General features: G+C 36.0%; 1 protein-coding gene across 1 annotated transcript; it reads right to left on the reverse strand.

The window, feature by feature from the left end:
* Positions 1–343: 343 nt before the first annotated feature.
* LOC145161126 (adenosine kinase 2) lies at positions 344–3,225 on the reverse strand. Its single transcript, XM_079080573.1, has 9 exons — positions 3,051–3,225; positions 2,224–2,277; positions 1,966–2,044; positions 1,782–1,883; positions 1,527–1,671; positions 1,334–1,431; positions 1,120–1,257; positions 853–1,036; positions 344–759 (listed from the first exon to the last, which is right to left on the reverse strand). The coding sequence occupies exons 1-9, from the start codon at positions 3,134–3,136 to the stop codon at positions 617–619; spliced, it is 1,029 nt and encodes a 342-aa protein (XP_078936699.1). The 5' UTR covers positions 3,137–3,225; the 3' UTR covers positions 344–616.
* Positions 3,226–13,938: the final 10,713 nt, after the last annotated feature.

A 13,938-nucleotide genomic window follows, 5' to 3' on the forward strand; every position in this document is an offset into this window, starting at 1 on the left:
TATTATGTAGACTTCCATTCAAAAAAACAATGACTATCATTAACAATCCGACATATAAAGACTTTTCTGAAAATTACAAATTAAATAAAATTACCCATCTACACCCACACTCAGATAAGTAAACAATTATTATTATTATTTTTTTTTTTGTCATTTTCAATCAAACTCAATGTTTTCCTAAGTAAGGCCAACGTTTGTTTTAGGAATAGGAATGGCGAGTATCTTTTTTGTTTAGCTCAATAATCAGTAACCTCTCCCATGTAGCCTGGAGATTCTATTCAAAATTAATATTCTACAAAAATCACAATATCAACATTCAAGCAGAAAACATACAACAAAGATATAAACCACAATCAGCAACTCATCCTTGAATAATCTTTTACATTAACCAAAAAAAAAAGTTACAACAAAACTTATTAATCACTATAAAACGTATATTTCGAGACCAACAAACACCACATAATTTCAGGCCTCCAAAACAAAGACACCTCAACTTTCACCAGCTGATTTGGTTTAAGAGGTTTAATAATAATAATGCAAGGTAAACAATAATAATGAGAGATAATAGAACAGCAACCCTAAAAGAAAATTGGGTCCACCACATTCATGAAGAAATCTAGCTAAAGTCAGGCTTCTCTGGGTAGGTGCACCCTGATCTTTGAATGATCACATTTGAGGCATAACATCCAGCTCTCACACATTCCTCAATCAGCTTTTCTTTAACCAATTGAGACAAAAATCCTCCAACAAACGCATCACCTAAAACACAAATTAAAACCATTTTAGTAAAAATCTAGTATTTCTTCATCCATTTTAGCAAAACCATGAGAAAAACTAGAATACAATACAAACCTGCTCCATTGGTGTCAACAAGCTTTTCCTTTGGCAAGAAGATGACTGGATACTTTGAAACTTTTCCATCTTGAGCAACCACAACTGGATCAGCTCCCTGAGTGATCACAGTGATCCTCTTGTATGTCCCTGATGCTTTAGGCCACTGAGAGATCTTAATTGCAATCTCCTCCACATTATCAGTCTGTAAAACATCATCATAACCAATTTTTATTTTATAACATGTCATGTCATATCTCATCTTTTAACCAATCTTTTTCTTCTTACCTCCCACCCATGAACCTTTGAGAATGTTCTTGCTTCAGTTTCGTTTCCAAAAACATAATCCACATAAGGCAATGCTTTCTCTTGAGCATCCTTGAAGAATTCACAGATGAATGGTGCTGACAGGTTCATTGTGAAAACCTACAGCAGGGGTAATAATGTCAGAGAGATAAGAAATTTTCAATCCATATGAATCGGTTTATTACTCATTCATTACCTTGTTGGCTGCAGCTGCATGCTCAGCTACAAGCTGGATTGATTCAGGAGACACTGTAAGGAAAAAGCCAGCAATATAGATGTACTTGGCCTTCTCAACTGTCCAAGATGATTAATTAATATTAGTAACTTAGTATTAGTGTTAGCAATATAATATATAAAAAAACAAGACTAAAATTGTTAAAAAGATTTACCCAAAGCCCAATTCTCTGGTTTCTTTAAGTGGTCTGCCTTGTAGCAGTTGGCAGCAGATAGATTGGCAATAAGTGACCTCTCACCACCAACAACACAAACAGCACATGTTCCAGTTGGTGCAGCCTCATCCACATAATAGTGCACCTGATAAACATCATCATCATTATTACTAAAATATATATATATATATAATCAGTAATTCATGAATCATGATAATAGAATTACAAGACACTCAAAAGGAACAAGAATAGTACATTAACTCCAGCACTTTTTGAGTTCTTGGTCATCTCCTCACCATACTTGTCCTTTCCTATACAACCCATGTAACTTGTTGCACCAGGGATTTGAAGCATCCACTGCAAACCAGCAATAAAAAGGGTAAATCAGTCTTTTTTCACTTTCATGAACAGCAATGACAAAAATGTTGCAGCTACTTACCTGGGCAACTCTGATTGAATTCTGAGTAGCACCTCCAGCAATGTACTCTACAGTGAATTTGGATGACATTTCATCGTACCTGAAAACAAGTCAAACCAGAACAAGACCATAAAAACCAAGGTAACATCCCTTGTTATTATCAGAAATGTGCTACTTCTGAATCAAGTACAGATATATTAAGGTGAATAACATAATATCATCTATAATGTAATAAGATAGTATCCATGTCCCATGATAAAGTAAGATAAGAACACTTACATGGGCAAATGCTTGTCTTCAGCAAGAATGGCGTTATTTAGTTGGACATCATATCTACAATTACAAACAAACAAAGATTAGAGTGCAATAAACATTGATCCACAAAAGACCACAAGCCATTACAAGACATATATTGTACATCATCTAGCCACACATTAATCTTTCTTTTGCATAGTAGAAGAAACAAAAGGTCCAGAAAACTCTTGATGTTAACTAAAGGCTAACTCAAAATACCAGTAGTGCTAAAAAACAAGACCACCGACTAAAACTGCTTGGTCAAGTGAATAAGTCAATAAACTTAAGATCCAAAATTTATATTGATATACTGAGATTTAAGGGGAATTATAACAGGATACTTTATTTTTTATATAACGACACTGAAAGTACATATCTGTAATCAAAGAACAACAGAACTGATTCAAGGTTTGATAATTCTGCTCGAATTAGGCATGGCGCTAAAATTATAAGGTTTGATCCTGCTATTCAGACTTGGATTCGACTACTTAAGCCTCATGTCCTATCTAAGCTGCTACATTTCTTACAAGATCTAAAACCCTAGATCTAAAACCTCATAGAAAAGAACAATGACTCTACTGACGAAAGCATGTCAAACTGTTCAAAAACAAATCTACATTCATAGGCAAATTTAGTCGGTTTTAGTCGGCAGAGAACAATAGATCTCTTGCTAAAAAGAGACATAAACAACAAAACTATCCAGATCAGAATGATATTAAGTCAGATCGAAACAATCCCATCGGTTTTCCACTATAGACAAAAATAAATAAAAACATGAAACAGACAAAGATTGCGTAGAATGAGAGAATTACTTTTTGAGGAAATCCTCATCGACTACTGCTGAAATGTCGAGAAGGGGGTTTCCCATTCCCAAAAGAATTCCTTCATACTCGGCCATTGTACAGGAGGTTTAGGAAGGAGAGAAGTGCAAAAGCTTGTAATGTATGCACGATCTGAGGAGCAAGACGAAGAGAGATAGGTGGGGAGTGATGGGGTTTTATAAGAGAGTTGGGATTTGGGTTGGGGTTGGGGTTGGTAAAATGTCGACTGTAGCCTCACCATTCACCAACCCTATTCCCATTTTCAATCCATTTATTCCTTTGAATTATTAGTTAAACTTTATTCTTAATTAAACAAATATATTTTGATTTCAAAGTCTTTTTGTTTACTTATTCGAGATGGGAAGATCGAGTTTGAGTTTGAATATAATATAAGATATTTATGATAAAAGTTCTCTAGTTTTAAGAAATTAGAATGAAATCAATTTTTCAAACTTTATATATAATTTTATATCGAATTTCAATGAATTCTTGATTTTCAGTTTATTTTGTTATTATACTATAGTTAAACATTATTCTCCGTTAATATTGTAAAGATCGACCTGCTTTTATCACGTTTGAGTTCAAATATACCCTGTAATAAGAGTTCGAGTTTATACGAAATTAATGTTAATATTTATCAACTTTTCAACCTTTATATGTGTTTGGTATTTTACATGGAATTACACTCTCAATTGATTTTTCAGTATGTTTGATGACAATCATCGGCTATGTCTATAATCAAAATTGTTGGAAATTGAGAGGAAATAGGATGTGCCATCATTTTGTTGAGGATAAACATAAATTTTAAAGTTAGTTTTCAAGCTTAAACTTGATTTTTGGTGATAAACACTTTGTTTCATGAGCTAATGATGTTAATTATGTTGCAATTTTATGTTTAAATGAAGTTGTGAATTCTAGTGACCCTAAGTCGTTAAAATTCTAATTAAAGGTGTTTGAGTCAAATTGGATAAGTTATGGAAGCATTTTGGGGATTTTGTTTGTAATGGCAGGTTCTCGTATAAACTCACAAGCCATGTGAATTCTTTTGTTCTTCACGCGGTCATGTACTAACCTGATTTTGACATATTTCCCAAATCATTTAGTTTTGATTTGTTAAATTTTTAGTTGCTTCAACTACTCTTCTATGAACCTGAACCGATATATAATGGAAAAAAAAAGTAAAATGAATTAGAAAACATAAACAAAAAGTTAATAACCAATTATTGTCAATGATATATGTTCGACAAAAATAACGGGTAGCTTCTAAACGCTACATGAAATAACATTTGGATTTGGAGCGTTTTGTTTAAACTAAACGCTAGAAACTTGTAGTGCCAAACGAGACTTTCTGTTCAAAACGAAACGTTTTGTCAAACGCTCATAGACTTGATGTTTTTCTTTAGATGATATTGACGTTTCTTTCAACTAGCAAAGCCACATATAAGATTATTTGCATGTTTGACGTGAGTATTTATCATATAACATGTGTCCATATTTGATCTTGTTCTTTGGATTTACTTTTATTCACTCAGTATTATGTGCATAATTTGTTTGATATACTGTAGATATTTAATTGTTGCATTCGCTAAAATGCTTTAAGAAAGAATTTTGAAATGGGTACAATTTACATGGTTTTCAAACAAGTTTACGTCATGATAATGCTTGTTAATTTATTTGGTAGGATATACACTTGTGACTTGGAACGACGTTCCATTTAAGTTGGGATGTCGATCATTTTGAGTTAAGATGTTGATCCTTTTGATTTGGTATGTCGATCCCTCTAACTTAGGAAGTCCTTAAGAATAAGGGACAATTACGACATGAGATTGGATGACACGAGGTTTGGGTTTTGATTCCATATCGTACATTAAATTGTTACGATGTTTGTTTTTTATGAAGTTTATTGAGTATTACGACGTTATAACAATGTATTTTGTGTTTTTCCATATTTTCCCCAATAATGATGTTAGTTAGTTTATGAAGTTTCAAAAGAAATTTGGGTATAGTACTTTTTATAACCTTGTTATTTCCTTTTTAGCTTAACATCAGTATTACTCACATAGCTTTATATGTTTAACGTACTATTTTGGCTTTATATGTTTAACGTACTATTTTGACATGTGTTGATATTATAAGTGTTATATGTGGACTTAAAGATTATGAAATGATAAAATATTTGGAAGACTTTCTTAGTATTATATTTGAAAAAAAAATTAGTAATTTACCTTTGTATTTTGAGTAAACCATAAATCCATTGTATACTTTACTTTGAACATTTAACTTTTAAAATTGTTAAAAAAAGACATCTATGTGTTTGAATGTTTTTTTGCAGATAATTTTAAATTGAATGATTTTCAAATTATTGTAAAAATATTATTTCAAACTATCTATATGATGGGTGTTTCATGCCAAAAGACCTTTGACGAAATTTCATAGTGTAGCACCCGGTTTCTGGTATGAATTTCGTTCAAGTATTATTCATTTTTTTGCCTAGAACTCGGCGAGTTGATGGCCAACTCGACGAGTAGGAGCGACTTGGACCCGGGAGTTTAATGACCTACTCGACGAGTCGGCAGCCAGACTCGACGAGTAGGCCCTGACTGGACAAAACCCTAATTTAAGGGATTGCACCCTATTTAAGCATCTCATTCAGCCTCCCTTCGTCCCTATTGCTCTCAGAACTCTCCATATCAAACCCTAATCGTTTGTGTAAAGATCTAAGGCCTTTGTGGTGGTTTTTGGTGATTTTGGAACATAAGAAGGAAGGGAAGGGCTTGAGGAATCAAGAGGAGGCCATAGGAGTTCGAGTTTGTGCACCCTCTGCAGTTCTTTAGAGGTATAAAGCTGATACCTTGCTCTTTCATGTTTTAGATCCCTTTTTGGGGTAATTTAGGGCTTTTAGGAGCCATTCTTGGTGACCAACCATGAGTGCAAGCATGATTGGGGGCTAAGACTTCAGATCCAAAGTCTTTGAGGGGTTACAAGGCAGAAAGGGACTGATTTTGGAGCCTTGGAGAGCCCCATGCACCTTAAGAGTCTCATTTAGGGCCATTTGAGCTCATAGTCCCATGCATGCACGTAAAGTTTGTAACTTTACGTGCTAGATCGATCCTAGAAGCCTAGATCTATCTTTTGGTCAAGTGTTGTACGTCAGAAATCGAGAAATAAGACTTGGTCATTCTCGACTCGGCGAGTCGTTCTTGGGACTCGGCGGGTCCATGGCTTGACTTCCCTTTTCTGTTATGGTTCGAAGGAACCCAGTGAGTGTTAGAATGGTCTTAGAGGGGTCCGGGGGAATGACCCAACGCATTGGACTTAGCCATAGACCTGGGAATCATTGGACTCGGCGAGTGTATGAACAGACTCGGCGAGTCCAAGGCAATCTCCCAACGATCGAAGATGAACTCGACGAGTTGTTCATACAACTCGGCGAGTCAAGGGCAGACTTGTTCATAGGATGGGGATGAACTCGACGAGTTGTTCATACAACTCGGCGAGCCGGATGAAGGTTCATTCCAGGATGTTTTAGAAGGAGAACTCGTCGATTCGTTGCTAAACTCGACGAGTAGGGGCTTGAGGAAGGGCAGATGAAAGGATAGGGACTCGACGAGTTGGCGGCCCAACTCGACGAGTCAGGTCAACTGGAAGTTGACTTTGACTTTGACTTGGTCAGGGGTAAAATAGTCATTTTACCCTAAGAGTAGTTATCAGTGTCTGATTAAGTGTTTTATGGATTTATAGCCGGAGGATCACCGGAGCAGCAGTCAGACATCTGCCGATCAGCTTTTCAGCAGTCAGCCTTGCGAGGTGAGTTACCTTCCAGTAGCAGTGGGTCTACGGCCACAATGTCGGCCCACCAGTAGGGGTTGTATGTTAGATGACTGTCTTTGTGATATTCATCTAGGTTTGCTACTACCTGATGTGTTATGTGCTAGTATGATATGATGTTATATGCTAGTAGCAGTAGGGGAGATAGTCCCCAAGATTTCCGGTCGATAGGGCTGAAGGGGGTAGTCATACCCAGTCATGCTAGATAGAATATGATTATGTCTTATATGTTATGTGGTAGTAGTAGAGGGGTGAAATAGTCCCCAGTATCCGGTCGAGAGGACCGAAGGGGAGGCCAGCACCCATATATGCTAGGCAGTATCCAATCGAGAGGAACGAAGGGGAGGCCAGCACCCAAATATGCTAGGCAGTATCCGGTCGAGAGGACCGAAGGGGTAGGTCGGGCACCCAGATATGCCTGACAGTATATGTATGTTATGTGATTGTATGGTATGTGGTACGATGGGGGAACTCACTAAGCTTCGTGCTTACAGTTTTCAGTTTTGTTTCAGGTACCTCTTCAACGAAGGGGAAGGAGCCGGCGCGGTAGCTGCACATCATACACACACGTTGGATTTCCGCATTATGAGATTCTTGGGATTGTACTCTGACGTTGTTATATTTATGGTTTGGTTTTCAGACATAAGATATTAGTTTTATGAAATGATATGTCTTTACTATGTTTTCTTATGGAGGTTTTATAAATCAATTAATTAAAAATGAAATTTTTGGACTCAAAATTTGGGATGTTACAAGTTGGTATCAGAGCCTTGGTTTGAGGGATTCAGACACACCCTCCGGGGTGTCTGGACTCAAACCGAGGGATTAAAAGATTTTTACAAAGAAAATGCTTTTCTAAAAGCTAAGTTAAAAGTGTTAAGAAAGAACAAGGTGTGTGATGTGCGCGACCGGCCGAGCTCAAGTAAGTTTTTCCCCAAAGTACCCATACAAGTTTATGTTATGATTATCAGTTCAGTAGAACAGCATGCTAGATTAGGACTAAGGATCTAGGAGGATGCCTTATGTGCCTATTATATGTGTATGAGCCTTATAAATTGCATGCTAGTATAGACTCCTGAGTAGAGGATAGAGCAGTATGTTTGGATCATGTGGTTAGGTTTCCCTTTCGTCTGAATGCTACTTGGTTTGTGCTTTGTGGGACTCTGAGTGATGGGAGTTAGCCATTGGGTGAATACGTTAAGTCACACATGATATGTAACATCCCAAAATTTTGAGTCCAAAAATTTCATTTTAATTAACTGATTATAAAAGCATCCATAAGAAAACCACATAAAAGATATCATTCCGTAAATCCATATATCATGTCTGAAAACCCAAGTCATAAAATAGTATCATGTCAGAGTACAATCCCAGAATATCTCAAGTGCGGAAAATCAATGCGAGTGTGTATGATGTGCTGCTACCGCGTCAGCTCCTTCCCCTTCGCTGAAGAGGTACCTGAAACCAAAACTATAAACTGTAAGCACGAAGCTTAGTGAGTTCCCCCATCGTACCGCATACCATACGATCACATTGTTGGGTTTTGAGCATTCTAACACTCCTATGGTGTACATGCAACCCTATAAACCTTGGATCTATGTTTTCTCTATTATACATGCAAATAATCAATATTCCAAGGTTTCATCCTAACTAGCATATTATGAAGCAACTATACTACAAAGTTCTAGTTAGATGACATACCTTTGATGTTGCTTGAAGTCTTGAACTTTAAGAGCTTAGCCCCAATAGTTTGGAAGCCTCAAGTGGAATCACAAATCACCAAAACACCTTGGAAGAACTTGAGAGAATATGTATGCTCACTAAAATCGGCCCACACTTTTTTTCACATACTTGTGCCAATTTTGTGAGCCAAGGACCCCTTTATATATTATGGAGGATTAGGGTTACATCCATGTAAACCCTAATACCCATGACCTTTCATTTACATAGGATCCATGGGTTAAAAGCTCCATGGACCATCCATGAAAGCTTAGCCCAACCTAAATGAACTTGGCCCATTCCATATATATAAGAGTCCATATTTAATTAGTTCTTTTTGATCACTTAATTAATTCTAAATTAATTCTTGATCAATACTAATTAAATAATATGATTCCATATTAATATATTAGAACTTATAATATATTAATATAAATCATAAATATACTATTCTCAAAAGACTATCCATATAAATTGTGCCGGTGAAGTGCAACCCAAATGGACCATGCCGGGTCGGGTCAAGTACATACCAAATATAGTTATGGACTTAGACATTAATCCAACACTCTCCCACTTGGATAAGTCTAAAACTATTATTGAGTATGACTTCAAAACCTAACTGGCAATCGTAGCTCTTAAAGCCGCTGTCGAACTCTGACCTTGTCAATGACTTGTCCATTAGATAAGGGATCATATATTCCTCCATTCTAGATATCATATGGACTGAGACATGGATTATAATCATTCTCTCTGTCCATTTGTTGTTTCCCGATTTTCGATTTATGATGACTGACTGATTGAACAAATCAAATCAGTCCTGGCTTGGCCAAGCACTCACATGTGTCATCGCTAAATCATCGAGGGGCCCACAGATATCGCTTTTATCCCGAGGGTAAAAGGAATGGATAAACTTCGACTCATATGGCTTGTTCTACTACTTGTTGAATCATACACAAAGGCACGTTTTATAACATCGAGTTACCAAATGCGTTTTCGTGCAATCAATGTACAACCAACTCATAGTAACAACTCATATCTCTAGGTTTGAAGAATATAAGATATTATCATCTCATGATCACTCGTGATAAAATCCATGAAGTGATTCAAATGAGCGCGGGTTGAATCCAATACTCAGAACATATGAGCACTCATGAGTGTTGTAGCACCACTTTGTCCACCAACTTGGACCTCTACAAACCAACCCATGACAGTCTTGATTCATATTTACTTCCAACATATGACCGACTGTGGATGGTTTGAATAACTTAATCATTCAGGAAGAGCGACTTAGTTATTCTGGAAGTCAAAACATGCAAAGTGAAACACAAGAATAAATGAATCAAATATGGTATCAAACCCTATGAATATAAATAAACACTTTTATTTATCACCATACTGATTACTCATTATTCATTGTTTCGGTTTTATCAACTTTATACTTGAATTAAAACACTAGTTGTCCCATGCTCCAAGCATGTACACTATGTTTTTCTTAAACAATAGCTTTGCCATACACCAAGTATACACTCTATGTTTGTCTATGATCCTTACTTTGTGAAATAAACCAATTGAACATAATTTCAATGATTCTAATTTCACACTCCCAAATCCTTATCAAAAAATGTGAGAATTTCAAATTCCTATCATTTATCGAAATCTGTTTAGATTTTAAACTTATATGCACTGACCCTCCTGTAATGAATATGTACAAAGTCACAAAGACTTGTCAACAGTCATTATAAGGTATTCCAATGGAGATCAACTCCATGGAAACTAAGTCTCATATTCAAAGTACATTGCTTTGGACATGCTTCTTGCATTAAGTTTTCTAATCTTACACAGATAACTTCCACCTATGGAGACAACTCCATATTCTCATTTTGACTATCACTTCTGAATAAGAGATGCCTCTTTTCAGAATATGTCAATATGGTCCTTCCAAAATTAGCACTATACTTCCAACTGTCCCTGAGCAACCAATCTTTGGTAAACCTCAGATTGTCCTCGACAATTGCTTAATCATTTTAGTCATATCCAATTCTAGACCTTTTCCCTTCTTAATGCCTCTGGGCATTTGGAAAAATTTAGAAATGACAAATATTATAGCACATGCAATCGATCCTGTACCCAAAGCAAATGGTACACGATTCATGATGTCTCACAAAAAGACATGATTCTAGACTAGTCTTTTGCTACAATATTTTTATTTGCCATGTTTTCAAAATTTGACTATGAAGAGGGATGCCGTAATCATAATCGAATTTTGAGAACGCAATATATAGAATTTCCTTAAGTTGAACCAATCCAACATGAAATTCATATATATATTCTTGACTAAAGATGATTAAGGTCTCAATCTAAGCCTTTAGAACTGAAATGAAGTATATCCTCTCCCTTAATTATAGCAAAACAACTTTTTCAATCCCTGCAGCCTCACGAATTGAAACTTTTGTTTTCTATAATTAACATTGCTAACTTGCAACACTAACAATAATTATCATGCTCCCACTAACATGATGATTATTAACATAACACTTATGCTCCCAATAGCTTTGACATGTACTCAGAAATCAGCTGGACTTCTAGAAATCAATATTTTATTGACTTTCTTACCAAAGTTCAGATTTCTGATACGAGATGCTTTGATAAAACTTTATCAAAATCATACACCTTTCCTTAGATAGCATGCATGTGTGTCTAAACAATTTCAGAACTATGAAAAGGGATGTCGTAATCATAGTCTCAATTGTTTAGACCTTTTGCCATCTGCTTCAAATCTACTTGGTGGAAGTGTTTCCTCACCATCATTTTCATGAATCGGGGAGAAACCTTATGACCCTTAGATTTTGTGGTGTATGTGTTCTTATCCATGTGAATCTATCAAAACCATAATCACAAGACAAGGTTAGTGACAAATCCAAACTCATATGGACTGAACTAAATCTTAATTTCTTGCCACCTGGCAGTACAAGGGTCTGACATTGCTTCCAAGTTGTTATGCAACCAATTGAGAACTCTAAGAACTCATATGCAAAACCAACTTTAACTGGAATAGGCACAGAAATACAAGTATGTCAACACGATAGGTTATAAACCTCAAGTCGTGTGCTAGTGAAGAACCTCAGGTTTTACTCTTGATTAGTTCTTGAGACTTTCAAGACCTTTAAGACTCCCACTGTCCTCTTGACATATAAGACTCTCTTGTCAAATATTCAAGGGATAGTGGGGATTCTTTATCAAGACAAACACTTCACACAATTGGCCTTAGTTGGTCTTTGTTTTATCCAAAACATCACAACTTACCAATTTCAAATGCACAAGAGTAGGACACTTTTACTCTTACATTTGACAAGTGTTTTAAACCTTTCATTAAGATATGTCACTCAAGTTACAATCTTGGAGTATGACTCTAAGAATTGTTTTGGAACGAAGTATGACTCATCTTCCTGATCTAACCATTTCAACAATTCATGACTCCTCTTCTTAGTCATAATAATGCACTAAGATGACCTTTAGAGGACTAATTGTGATATGATTTCTAAATCATTAAGATGATCACAAACATGATACTAAAGTACTCTCCCATCTTTTCAGATTTGAGAAACTTTTATCTTTCTGCCTAATTTGATTCTTCCCATTCGTTCTGCCATACATTGAGACTTTTCCAATGTTTTAGAATTATACTTAAACTTGTAAGTATAACCATATTTACTAAACTTTAGTAAATCAAATAGTCTTAACGAGCTTTGTGGTGGACATGACCAGTGCACAAGAATGTGTACTCGATCCCTTTAGTCCTTCACTTGACTCACACATCCATGTGAACAAGTAATTAGTCTTGATTTTCCAATGCTTGAAAGTTCTCATTCATCATACTATTCAACTTGCATGATTCCAAGTTTCGGTCCAATTGAAACTTGGGCGATGAGGAACTTTCCTGATTTGGTAAATTTAGACACTACCACAAATGAAAGAATCAAATCCATTTTCCAATATTGCTGTCAGTGGCATCATATAAGCAACAATTTTCCACAAATGTCATTGTAAGGATACTTCAAATAAATAAAATTAAACAATTTTCTTTTATTTTAAAACTTTGCGGAAAAACTTATCCCTACAATCCACATGGAAAATTGTTGTTATCTATTCCTTAGCAATATATCATAACTTCTTAAGCAACTGCTCAAAATTCTGATGCGATCGAAATCCACCTTCGCGATCAGAATCAGCATATACTTCCTTTAAGATTTCTCTCTATTCTTTGATTCTTAAAACACCAACATGTGACCCAGTCACATCATGTAATGAGGATCTCAGAATAGAACTTAACAGAGTTAGATAATGGGCTCTACCTGATGTAGAGTCAAACTTATTGACTTCAACATCCTTAGGTAAATTTGACAACTTTGCAATCAACGCCCCTTCCTTTGGCAAAATAAACATATGGACCCTTTGGTAATGGGACTATCTCAGACTTAGCCTTTCTCTTTACCATTTGGTCAACCGGGTTGACTATGACCAATCCCTTTCCATTGGGAAGAGAATGCTTTTTCTGGATTTCCAGTGTCACCATTGTCACTGTCCATAAAGTTTTTGGGAAGTTGATCTTCTAATCAAATTTGCTTTACTATCAGTCCAAATCATTGTTGATTCAGCAGCACCAAGCAAATAGATATGATCATTAAGGTTCATGTCATAGTCTGTTTCATAGTAGTCCCAAAGGAACTCACTATGTGACTTAGAAAGTGATTGAACATCCAACTTGTCAAGACTTTGACACCCAACTCTCCCGACTCGTCAATGTGTGACTTCATCTCTAATACGTGATCACACATAGACCTTGCTTGCCATTAGGGCTTGAGTGACCTTGAACTTGTGGGTTAGGGAGAATAATTGGAGGAGGTGGAGGAAGAGAAGTATGACTTCCATGAGCCAAACTCGGGAAGTCATATTCATTAGGAAAGCTTGGTTTGGGAAGATCATTGTTGTCTAAACCAGACATCAACAATGGGAGAAATTCACGTAAAGTTGATTTAAGTCCTTAATATAACACCCAATATGATATATTAAGGCTAGGACCCAACAAACTATTTTATAACTTGGAAGAGGGATGCCGTAATCCAAGCTATAAAATATTTGAAGGTAGGTGAATGACGATTCACCAATTTCCACCAAGATAAACGAAATGTATTATTAGGTTTTAATTGGTTTTTGAAACTCCTAGATTCTTTTGAGATTCATTGAACTTTTCAATGGCATGTTTCAATCTCGAGTGTGCCCTTCAGGTTTTGTGACTGGGATGCCGAGGATCACAAAACAAGGTGTGAAGTAA

Source organism: Lactuca virosa, chromosome 2, assembly GCF_052849685.1.
Source record: "Lactuca virosa cultivar CGN04683 chromosome 2, Lactuca_virosa_CGN04683_v6, whole genome shotgun sequence".
Lineage (NCBI taxonomy): Eukaryota > Viridiplantae > Streptophyta > Magnoliopsida > Asterales > Asteraceae > Lactuca > Lactuca virosa.

What these genes read in the sequence shown, in the direction of transcription:
- LOC145161126 (XM_079080573.1), bottom strand. Translation starts at nt 3,136, where the DNA reads ATGGCCGAGTATGAAGGAATTCTTTTGGGAATGGGAAACCCCCTTCTC. An exon ending in ATGCAGCTGCAGCCAACAAG is followed by an intron (nt 1,258 to 1,333) that starts GTAATGAATGAG and finishes CCCCTGCTGTAG; the next exon opens with GTTTTCACAATGAACCTGTC. An exon ending in CAAAGGTTCATGGGTGGGAG is followed by an intron (nt 1,037 to 1,119) that starts GTAAGAAGAAAA and finishes GATGTTTTACAG; the next exon opens with ACTGATAATGTGGAGGAGAT.